The 12,165-nt window shown below is 32.0% G+C and overlaps 1 protein-coding gene across 1 annotated transcript; it reads right to left on the bottom strand.

The window, feature by feature from the left end:
- Nucleotides 1-1,275: 1,275 nt before the first annotated feature.
- Nucleotides 1,276-9,127, bottom strand: LOC111594391 (tyrosine-protein kinase transmembrane receptor Ror). The gene is made up of 8 exons (XM_023307657.2): nucleotides 9,024-9,127; nucleotides 4,600-4,752; nucleotides 3,954-4,547; nucleotides 3,468-3,678; nucleotides 3,196-3,397; nucleotides 1,974-2,421; nucleotides 1,771-1,903; nucleotides 1,276-1,687 (listed from the first exon to the last, which is right to left on the bottom strand). The coding sequence occupies exons 1-8, from the start codon at nucleotides 9,125-9,127 to the stop codon at nucleotides 1,475-1,477; spliced, it is 2,058 nt and encodes a 685-aa protein (XP_023163425.1). The 3' UTR covers nucleotides 1,276-1,474.
- Between the last annotated feature and the right edge of the window lie 3,038 nt (nucleotides 9,128-12,165).

Below are 12,165 nucleotides of genomic sequence, written 5' to 3'. Positions count from 1 at the left end.
TCATCCTCGGAGTTTCATGTGGATGGCGTCCTGTCGGCTTGCCTCTTGCGACCTATGCAATACGGACTCATCGGATGACTTCATAGCAGATTGATAATATTTTGGAACTTAAATTGTTGATATTCTTAATGTTCCTTATGTTGATATTTGTAGGAATAATAGACTCAGATATTCCCTGTACGTATGCTACGGCGGATACTGCCAATTTCTTTATAAGGATCACGCGGTTGTTTACGTACCGTATTCCGTTTAAGGAGATGTAGACCTCGTATGTTGCCAGGAGAGTTCAGGAAATTAGATGGATAGTCAGTCAGCTTGTCATTTTTAATGTTCACATTGTTAATTATCATTATTCGGTTGGGATTTATTTGATTTTGAATCGCATTTAAGGATCTTGTTATTTCATTAAGTCATGATTGATTGATTTTTTTAATCTCCCTATTTTATAATTCAGCGGATTTAATTATTTAACTTTTATCTATTCACAGTAGTAAGAAGCAGAGTATATACTGATCCTAAATTGCTCTATTTCCGTATGTGGTTTACATGAGAGTAGTCATTGACTCTTCCCATTATTGACAGAGATTGCCATTTTTACCCCAGACCCATTGAAAAAAGGAAATGACGATATATTGGTTTTGTTGAAATGTATGTAAAATATATATATTTTCTTGATCAAGACGACGAGATTATAAGTTTTTACTTCTGTAAACTGAAGTCGATAAGGATTCCCGTTTTAATGTTATCAATTTAAAACATTATACAAATTCAGTATCAAATTATGTAAAAAGTTTTTAAAGCTAGAGTCATTAAATTTTGCATATAGATTAATGTATATCCTTTAGAGCATTAATCTTTTTTAACCAGCTCCAAAATTCTCCAAATTCTTAACATTTTAGTTTTGTTGTAAATATAGCCAATATGTAAATGAGTTTCCATTTTTACTAAACTGACAATTATTCCAATATAATATGTATATCATATTCTGAAAGTTTAATTGAAATTCATTAAGTAATAGAGATGTTATTAAGCCTTATGCAAATTTCTAAAACCACATGACAAGCAGCGCCAAGCTTACGCATTTTTGGAAACATACATTCACTGCGGATATTTTTTTCTATTCGAAGCATCGAAATTGCGATTAAATTCTTTTTGAAGAGTCAGCTCAACTTTAGTTGAGATTTGCAACTTCTCGCAGGAACAGTGTAGTATCTATAAATATGAGGTGGCGCGTCGGTAGAGTTGACGCGCGTAGCATAGGCGATATTGGTTCGGTTTTATTTGTTTGTTTTATGCTCGATAGAAGCTCTGGAAAATATTAAAAAGCGCTGATTGAACTGGATTCAGGATATCTCCTAGTCACACATGGTTTTAATTACAAACTATCATTTTTTAATAGCTAAAAAGCTTTTAGCCATATTTTAAAAAGATAATAAAATATGTGAATACATTCAGTTTATAAGTATTTTTTTATTTATGATTTTTGGTTACTGATTTTGACATGACCCTCATACCAAGTCTTTAATCGATGTGAAATGTCTGAAAATGTGGGGCGCTTTACAGCCTGTTCATGCCAACATTCAATCATCAGAGAATAGACTGCAGTTGGGCAATTATCTGGACAAGATAGTAATTGGCGAGATCTTATTAAATTTATCACCTCTGGATTACTATAACCACAATACGGCTGTAAAGATAAATTGTGACACCACAAGTTTGTAAGAATTTTTTTTGTTTAGTATTTTTTAGATTCAATATTTTTTAATATACCTGCATTCCATAACTGTAGATTTCCCAGAGAACTACGCCAAATGACCATATATCACTTTCAGTAGTAAATTTTCCGTATAAAATAGATTCAGAGGGCATCCACCTAACAGGCAGTAACGATTTTGATTGCACTCTAAAACAAAGAGTTCAACATTATCGTTTTAAAAAATTGTTTATTTGAAAAACATTGAATTTAGGAATACCTATAGTAATCAGAGCTGTAAATATCGCGGGACAGCCCAAAATCAGATATTTTTACAATCAAGCCTTCATTGACCAAACAGTTTCTAGCAGCCAAGTCCCGATGAACATAGTGGTGACCTGATAGATACTCCATTCCCTCACTTATTTGCATTGCTATTTGTAGAAATTCCAATTGTAATAGGAACTTTTTTTCAATTGGCGAATTTGATATTAGAAATTCATGTAAGTCGCCGTTTGCCATATATTCGAAGAGCATGCAGTAGGGCTCCTTATTTAAAATAACACCTAATATGCAAACAATGTTTTGATGTTTGAGATCCGATATTAATTCAATTTCACGTCTAAAATCTTGCTGTGTTTTAAATGATGCATTTTCTTTTAAGGCTTTGATGGCAACGTTGATCATTTTTTTGTTAGGTTGTATTAGCTGTCCTTTATATACTTTTCCTAAAAAAAAATGTATATAAAAATAAATTAATTTCACAAAAGGAATAAAAAACAAAGTAAGAAAGCTCTAGTCAGGGTGACCGACTAGAGGAGACCCTCATCGAAGTCCAATCTACGTCTTTTAACATTTTCAATAGTTTGTATCGAGTATTAAAAAAAACGACATTATGACACCAAGATTCGAATCAACATAGTCATCTCCATAATAAAAAAAAAGGTCCCATGACCGCCAGGCTCGAACTGCTGAGATTGACGCGCGGACGGACAGACAGACCGACAAACAAATGGATAGGGCTTCAACGACTCGGGTTGTCGTCCTGATCAAGAATATATACTTTATGGCGTCTGCCACACCTTCTTCTGCCTGTTACACACATTTGCACAAAACCATTATAGTCTAATTAACCATTTTCAATGGGATATACAGAAATAAAATGGTTTCATCAGTACAATATACGGCATACTATTTGTTACAATTGATCTGATTTACCAAAATTTTGATTTTTAAATATACCGAGCAGCTATAGAGGACAATGAGCTTTAGGAAACTTAGCTCTTTTGGTGTGAAAGTTTCAAAGAGATACGGATGGAATCTGATCACTGATCACAAAATTCAAAAAACTAAATATGGATATATATATATATATATATAGATATATATATTTATATATATATATATATATATATATATATATATATATATATATTTACAATATGATATTTGCTTTTCCTATTTAATGGTTACAGGCATATATATACTAATGTATTCTTTACCAAATGCTCCTTCGCCCAATTCCTCAAAGAACTCAACATCTTGTAAAGTAAAGTGTGGTATTCTTAGAAGAGAGTTTTTTTCCATGTTTTTAGAAGGTATGCTAATCGGATCCATGGGACTATTTAAAGTTCGCCCCGATTCTTGGTTTGCATTTATTTGTGAATTTCCATATATATTGTTGCCAGCATTAGGTGTATTAATCTGAAGCTCACATAAAATAAGTTAAATATTATAGCATTATTCATAAATGAAATTCAGATGGGGTACATACATTTTGTATATTTTTCATTCCACGGGACTTTTTTTTCTTCAAAAGTAATATCGAAATAAGGATGACTGTTGCAAAAACCACACCAAAAATTAAGATAATGCTCAGCCAGATTTTATCGACACATTTAGGAATATCGCAAGGTTCCATGTTTCGATCTAATGATATATCATCCACAAAACACCAAGGAGTCTTTTCCACGCTTCCTGGGTTTCTAAAAAAATTTAATAATTTTCTAAGTATGTACTATTGAGATACAAATATTTTTTATTGATATATAAAAAAATTATTAAAGAGCGATATTATTTATCCTCTCTGATATAAATAAAATAATAATAGGTATTTAATAGAAAATTTAGAGAAACTTTAATTCACATTAAATATGTTGTAATAATTTTGATATTTAAAAGAGGTTGGTTATTATATATTTATAAAGGCTTGATTTTATGTATTTTCACATTTGATATCCTAAAAATTAATTTTACATACCTGCAATAGTTTTGTCCTATCAGTTCTGGAAAGTCCGATATTTCTTTCATTAACCAAGACCATCTTAAACATGGTTTTCCTGACGCACTAACGTTTTTGACTCCTCTGTAACTTGAGCCGTCTTCCCAATAGCAGTTTTCGGACTCGTCTACTTCAATAGTTATTCCTAATGTGGAGCAATCTTGGTGTTGTGGTATTTTCTGGCACTCTTCAACTCCTACGATACCAATTACTGGATGACGTTTTGCAATTGCGTATTCTTTTTGGCAAAGCTCATTTTCTAGCAGCTCACATTCTTCTCTACAAATCCTTTTCAAATTTTCAGAGTCTCTAGTTGGTGGATATTTACTCGATACATCTTTCGTGAATACATCGCTGTAGTAAACTGATTTTTTTTTAAGAAACGAATGCTTATTTTTAGCATCTTTTGAAACAAATCTTTTTGTTCGTGTCTCATTTCCGCTATATTTATTCGTTATCATGGCAACATTGGCAAAATATAATAAATTGGTTCGTTCAGGAGTTCTACATATTGGAAGCGAGCTCAAACATAAGCTCGGCAGTGCATATTTTCGGCAGTTTGAATTCATATCTCTAAAGATTAGATTATAAGCATAACTTAAAAGAAAATGTAAGATATACTCACTTTGACTCTTTTATCACCCCATACGCGGCTTTCAATCGTTCTTCTAAATCATTAATAGTTGTATTTGGAGATATAAACACAAAGGAATTTTTTAAATATTCATTGCAGATTGTTCCGTTATATAGTTGACATATTCCAGCTAAGTGGTGAAACCTTAAATAAATAATTTTATTGCTTTTTTGACTTAATCTTCTACATGTAAAATTATAAAATTGAGTATAATATATGTATGCACAGATTAAATGTCACATACATGATTTTGAATACAAATTTGGTGCACTATTGGTGACCTCACAACTTAACTATGCAATTATAAACTAAACAAGTAAGAAAGCTCTAGTCGGGGTGCCAGTCTCATCTGCGTTTTTTAATATTTTCCATAGTTTGTATCGAGTATTAAAAAAAAGATTCACAATTTCTACGCAACAACTCTACCATCATCGCCACTTCATAAATAACAAATACTACAATGAAAAATGTCCCATTGCCGACAGGCTCGAACCCAGGCACCAACCGCTTGCGAGCGCCGCCTCTACCAACGCAGCACTGCACCGATTGTCAAAGTAGTTGCAAATTTGACCTTAAGTAGCAACTGATAATTCAAACACAATTCAATCGCAATTTCAATTCTTCGAATAGAAAAGAATACACGCATTTGAATGTATGTGTACACACGCATAGAAAAAATGCGTGCGAGTGGCGCTGCTGACATGTGCTTTTGCAAATTGGCCAAACGTTTTGTTTAATAACTTTTGTTTTACGTAATGGATTTTAATGAAATTTTCAGCATATGATCTACATATTCTATTGGCTTGGTTGAGATGCAAACGCCTTCACAAAATGGCCCTAGTTCCAACTAAACTTAAATTTTAAGAATTTGGAGCCGGTATCCAAAATCCAACAAAAATCAAAATTGTAAAAAATATACATCAAACTAAATACAAAATTTGGAGGCTCTAGTTCTTAAGACGTTCGAGAAATAATTTATTTCCTGCATTTCAATAATGTTTTTATTCGATAACAATTAAATGCGAATAGTTATCGAATATTTGAAACAAACTTGACCTGCGCATGCTAAACACGGACCTACAAAATAAATTTCAAGTCTCTAGCTCTTATAGAAGCTGAGATCGACGCGTTCACACATACGGACAGGGTTCAATCGACTCGGCTAGACGTCCTGATCAAGAATATATATACTTTATGGGGTCTGCCAAGCCCCCTTCTGCCTGTTACATACATTTGCACAAAACCATTATACCCTGATTTCCTATTTTCAATGGGATCAGGGTATAAAAATTCAGTCTTTAAGTCTTATAGATGCTTAGATCGACGCATTTACACATACGGACAGACGGACGGAGAGACAGACGGACAGGGCTCAATCGACTCAGTTTGTCCTTCAGATCAAGAATATATATACTTTATGAGGTCTGCCACGCCTCCTTCTTCCTGTTACATACATTTGTACAAAACCATTATATAGTATTCATTATTATAGTATTATATATAGTATTCAAAAAAAAAAAGAAAACAAATAAAAATCAACATTGCGAGACCAGGATTCGAACCCGGATTATTTGCGCAACGTGCACAAACTCTACCAACACCGCCACTTCATAACTAAAAAAAAAAATAGAACAATAAAAAACATTTCATCTTCACTGGTCTCGAACCCGGCCCAAGCTGCATACGAGCGGCGCCTCTACCAACGCAGCCACTGCCCTTCTTACGCGAGACGTTGCAAATTTGAACATAAGTAGCAGCCAATTATTCAGCACAATTCAATCGTAATTTCGATTCTTGGAATAGAAAAGAATACACTCATTTGAATGGATGTGTGCACACGCATAGGAAAAATGCGTGCGCGTGGCGCTGCTGACATGTGCTTTTGCAAATTGGCCAAAAGTTTTGTTTAATAACTTCTGTTTTACTTAATGGATTTTAATGAAATTTTCAGCATATGATCTATATATCCTATTGGCTTGGTTGAAATGCAAACGTCTTGACATAATGGCCCTAGTTCCAACTAAACTTAAATTCTAAGAATTTGGGGGAATTTGGAGCCGGTATCCAAAGTCCAACAAAAATCAAAATTGCATAAAATATACATAAGACTAAATACAAAATTTGGAAGCTCTAGCTCTTAAGACGTTCGAGATATAATTTATTTACTGCATTTCAATAATGTTTTTATTCGATAACAATTAAATGCGAATAGTTATCGAATATTTGAAACAAACTTGACCTGCGCGTGCTATACACGGACCTACAAAAAAAATTTCAAGTCTCTAGCTCTTATAGATGCTGAGATCCACGCGTTCACACATACGGACAGACGGACAGACGGACAGACAGACAGACGGACAGGGCTCAATCGACTCGGCTTGTCGTCCTGATCAAGAATATATATACTTTATGGGGTCTGCCACGCCTCCTTCTGCCTGTTACATACATTTGCACAAAACCATTATACCCTGATTTCCCATTTTTAATGGGATCAGGGTATAAAAATAGTCATCTAGATTTTTCACATATCCTGTACAACCTTTTAAAATATATGAAAAAAGATAACATTGGACTCTTTTCGGTAAGACATAGGTAGGCCAATTTAAATTTCAAGTTATTTGATAGAGATGATTGACAAACAGACAAACTTCGCTAGGACGACCTAACTTGCACAAATTTATTATTAAATGTTATTTGCTATTTGGAAGCCTACTAGAATTGTTGGTCTTTACCTCGTATAAATTCTGAGAATAGACTCGATTTAGAAAGCCGTCTCTGTAAGTGGTAGAGACTTCCACTTTTATTAGGTTTAAAGCGCTTAGTCAATTGACGAAAGTATATATGCATAAAATTGTTCAAAAACCGAAAATTACTATTGAATTATTCTCGAATAATCAGTTGCAACTTTAGGTGTTGCGTGTGGTCGCTGAGGTACATGGCGAAGCCGAATTTGTTATTCAAATAGTATATTTCTTTGTCAAGTTGTGACGATGGTGGAATTTAGTGACAGACATGCTATGTGATTGTGCCGCTGCGCAAGCTCAGACTTAAGCTTGAATGAAATAAAAGCAGATAAAACTGTTCGTTATCTGATCAAGAATTAATTTTCGTCCGATCCCTGGCCGATATGCGTTTTAAGTTATAGAACTAAATCAGGGAGATATCCAAAATAATAAATATAAAAAATCTTGATATTCATTACGGGAACATACACAGGAGATATAACTTAAAAACCAAAGCCAAACTATCAATTTTTATAATAGGGTGAATTATCGAAAAAACTATATACTCGAATTAGTTCGTCATAATGATCAATAATATATATACTTTATGCCTGCTAAATACATTAAAACAAAACCATTATACTCTGATTTTTTATATTTAGTGGGTATAACATGTAGACAAAATACAACAGACATAGTTAGAAGTAAGAGTTCATTAAAAATATAGGAAAAACGTCGTCGCCAAGATATTGTCACTAGAAGTTCGGAAAGGATTACACATAAATAATACTGGACAGATACAATACTCAACTTAAGGACAGGCAGCACTTAAGAGGGGAAGAGTTATTGATAACTTAAGATAATAGTAATATCAAACCAATAAGAGGATCAAATTAGCAGAGGAAAATTCACTGATAACATAACAAAAAGAAAGATCAGTAAGCTTAACTATTTAGAAAATAAAATAATCGGAAATATTAAGCAATTCGGAAGAAAATAAGCAACGGCAGTAGTAGGAAACTCTGATGCTTTGCAACGGTAGCATGAAGCGACCGTTGCCAGCACCATTGCCATCTATATTAGCTACATCTTTTAGAGCCAACTTAGATTCGCCATTTCGCCATCAAATTAAAGCAGATTAACTTATATAAACATGTTTTAGCACCTATTACTTCAATACCACAAAATAAAAGTTAAAAATAAAGAATGAACTTAACAGCCCTACCACCTGTTTATCAAACGATCAGTTTTTTAAATAGTCAAAGAATTAAATTAGAAGCGATACTCAAAAGTAAGCTGTTGATTTACACCTAAATTTAATATAAGAGTTGGATAATTTGTATTTTTTTGGGTAACAAACTATTTATTTTATATATCCTTGCAAAAAGTACTTTTATGTTTTTATTAAGGTTTTATAAATTTGAATTTGAATTCACATTATTAACGAAATTAGTTAGTAATTTAAGCACAAAGGTATGTAATGTTCGTTGTGTCTAAAATTATTATCCTCCTAAATATGAATTTTATTTAATTTCTTGTTTATTATGCTTTCTTCAGTTAATGTGGTTACCAAATTTGACGCACAATCTGTACTATGTGTGGTAAAACATTTTTAATATCTTAACATAATAAACAGTGCAGCTAACGTAATTTTATGATTTAAGTAAATCATTATTTAATTGTATCACATACCCATTGTTCTCATGTGATGATTTTATGGTCCAAACATAATTATCATTCAGTGCTATTAAAACTATATATCGAATAATAAAGAATTGAAAACAATATGAATTCATTTTCCGAAAATTAAAAGGTTTGTTTAATTATTAATTAATTATTTATCTTTAATAATGTAGATAATGAATTTTGACATAAATGTATGTGTGTATTTCACATTATTTTCACTACACGTTCATAATAGTGAATATAGAATATGCGCAGGACATTTCACCCTCATGGAAGACTAACAAAGTGTGACCGTATAATTCTTCTTTTAAAATAATTTAACGAATCAACAGTCCCATTTGAGTATTGAATTGCAAGGCCGAGTAATACCACTACAGCACCGCGATTGCAAGCTGTCTGTTAACTCGACAGTCTGAAGTCATATTTAAAGATATATGTGCGCGCACATTGATCTTTGCTTGAAAATGTAGTAACTTTGATCTCTATATGTATTTGTATACATATGTATGTGAATATAAGTACTTATGTATTTACATATGTATGACTGAAGCGGACTTGGAAGTTATAAAGATCGAACAAATTCAAATTGTTGATTTTTATAATTTTAACTGGCAGCAAGTCACGCACACATACATACATTTTTACAAAGGATTGCATGTGTGCACTCTAGCAAAAAAAAAAATGTGGCATATTTGGCCTTCATATAAGGTTTAACAAAGACATTGCAACACCAAAATAGAAATAAACAACCCCAATACACTAAAAACTTGCTCAAAAGACCAAGCACAACAATTTAACAAACGGGGCTCATTTTCAAATTCGACAAACGGAACGCTCGTTGTGGCTGACGACATCCATCGACTTTGATACCGACACCATACGCCATAATTAATTGTTTGTGTCTACAAGCGTTGCTAAATTAGATTATATGTGAAATTATAAGAAGAAAGCTCAAGTCGGGGTGTGCAACTAGGAGATACCCTGATACAGTCCTATCTGCGATTTTTAATATTTTGCGTAGTTTGTATTGAGTATTAAAAAAAACAAATAAAAACTGACATTGCGATACCAAGATTCGAACCCAAATTGTTTACGTAACGTGCATCAACTCTACCAATACCGCCATCTCATGATTAAAAAAACAATAAAAAATGCCTCTTCCCTGCTGAGCTCAAATCCAGAGACTATTGCTTACCAACACCGCCACTGCAAATTTGCAAATTTGAAGTAAAGTAGCAGCTAATAATTCAAGCAGTATTCAATCGCAATTTCGATTCTTCGAATAGAGAAGAATACACGCATTTGAATGTATGTGTGCACACGTATAGGAAAAATGTGTGCGCATGGCACTGCTGACATATGCTTTTGCAAATTGTTTAATAGCTTCTTTTCTACTTAACGGATATTAATGAAATTCAGCATATGATCTACATATTATATTGGTTTGGTAGAGATGCAAACTCCTTCACATAATGGCCATATTTCCAACTGAAATTAAATTTTAAGAATTTGGAGCCGGTATCCAAAATCCAACAAAAATCAAAATTGCAGAAAATATACAAAAAAACTAAATTAAGAAGTTCGAGATATAATTTATCAACTGCATTTCAATCATGTTTTTATTCGACACCAATTGTTATCATTGATCTTTGTTCTTTTGAGCTAGGTTTCTTATACATTGACTTATGCGTATTTTATCCCTTTACTCTAGCTTATCTATTGCTGAGTTTGAAAGGCTCAGCATTGGTATGTATAATTTTAGATTCGAAACATGTCATTTTTGTTCGGAAGATTCTAATTTTTTTCATTTTATGTTTTATGAAATTTTTACGTTTTTTCTTATATATTTTTTACTTCGTATTTGAACCAATTGTTTAATTCTCCAAATATAAATACTGAACCTTTAAAATAAATATCAAAGCATGAAATTAATTGTAGATAATTATGAACTTAATATATTTAATTATTCGGTTATAGTAATTTAAAGGTATTTCTGTTATTGGCATGAATGTTCGATTATCCTTATAGTCAATATTGCAACTGCATAAAAATAATATAATTAATAATAATAATTCATAAAAAATGTATATCTATTTTACTCGTGACAGAGTTGCTATATGGGTTTTCTTACCTGGACACTTGATTTTACGCACGAATTCGCTTAACCTAGATTTCTATTTTTGAGTTTCCTATTTTTTTCTTTTATATTATTAACCCTAAAATTTTGCTATTGCTATTAATTCTATTGTTAATAATTCTTATGCATATCATTGGTTTGACAGTATTGGCAAAGCTCGGTATGAACATCCTATAATATCCACTCAAACAAACAAACCAAAATATTTGTATTTCCTTTTATGTGTTTTGTAATTGGAAAATATATGTATGTATGAAAATGTTAGAATTTGATTCGGGTTAGGTTTAAGAGCTTCAGCTATGATATGAAAGAATTCTGCTTCTTTCTTCATATAAGTATATATCAAATGACAACTGTTAAATTAAATCTAGTTAATATCATAATATATTTTGCATAATATATTTTCATTGCGTTTGTATATAATATAGTATTGTTTTAATAAATTACAATGCAAAGATTATTTATAATGTACTGGACTATTGGTGAAAATTCTGCTTAAGCGTTCAACCTTTACTATCCTATATCTATTATTCTTTTTTATAAGTTTATTAATACTCTTTTCATGTTTTCGAAAATTCAACAACTAAATATAGCAATGAATACTTACGTACAAATTTACATATTAAAGATTTTAAAACTAAGTCAACGATGCACTATTTCTGCCATCGTCTCAATCAACAAGTCATTCCTGCGACACGTGTCATCAAAGTTAATAATGCAAAACAAAAGTACTAGTACGAGTGATGCAAACATAATTCAACCGCTATTGTGACCCACAAAATTTGAAAAATTATGTACTTGTCTGAAAATATGGGTGCACATGTATAGAAAAAATGCGAACTATTGGTGCTAAAAGTTTAATAACTTCTGTGTTATTTAACGGCTTTCTATAAAAAAAAAACAGTGTGCACTTTTAAACATTGATTTAATTGATTATATCCATTCATAGTGGTATTTAAAGCATAAAATATATTAAAAGTGTATTATAAAAGTGTACCATCGTATTGACAA

This window comes from Drosophila hydei, unplaced genomic scaffold (genome assembly GCF_003285905.1).
Source record: "Drosophila hydei strain 15085-1641.00,03,60 unplaced genomic scaffold, DhydRS2 tig00000149-arrow-pilon, whole genome shotgun sequence".
In the NCBI taxonomy this organism is placed as follows: Eukaryota; Metazoa; Arthropoda; class Insecta; order Diptera; family Drosophilidae; genus Drosophila; species Drosophila hydei.
The sequence above is the reverse complement of the archived record's forward strand: the minus strand, read 5'-3'. Positions and strand labels throughout refer to the sequence as shown.

What these genes read in the sequence shown, in the direction of transcription:
- LOC111594391 (XM_023307657.2), bottom strand. Translation starts at nt 9,127, where the DNA reads ATGAATTCATATTGTTTTCAATTCTTTATTATTCGATATATAGTTTTA. An exon ending in TCATCACATGAGAACAATGG is followed by an intron (nt 4,753 to 9,023) that starts GTATGTGATACA and finishes TATTTATTTAAG; the next exon opens with GTTTCACCACTTAGCTGGAA. An exon ending in GAATGAAAAATATACAAAAT is followed by an intron (nt 3,398 to 3,467) that starts GTATGTACCCCA and finishes TGTGAGCTTCAG; the next exon opens with ATTAATACACCTAATGCTGG.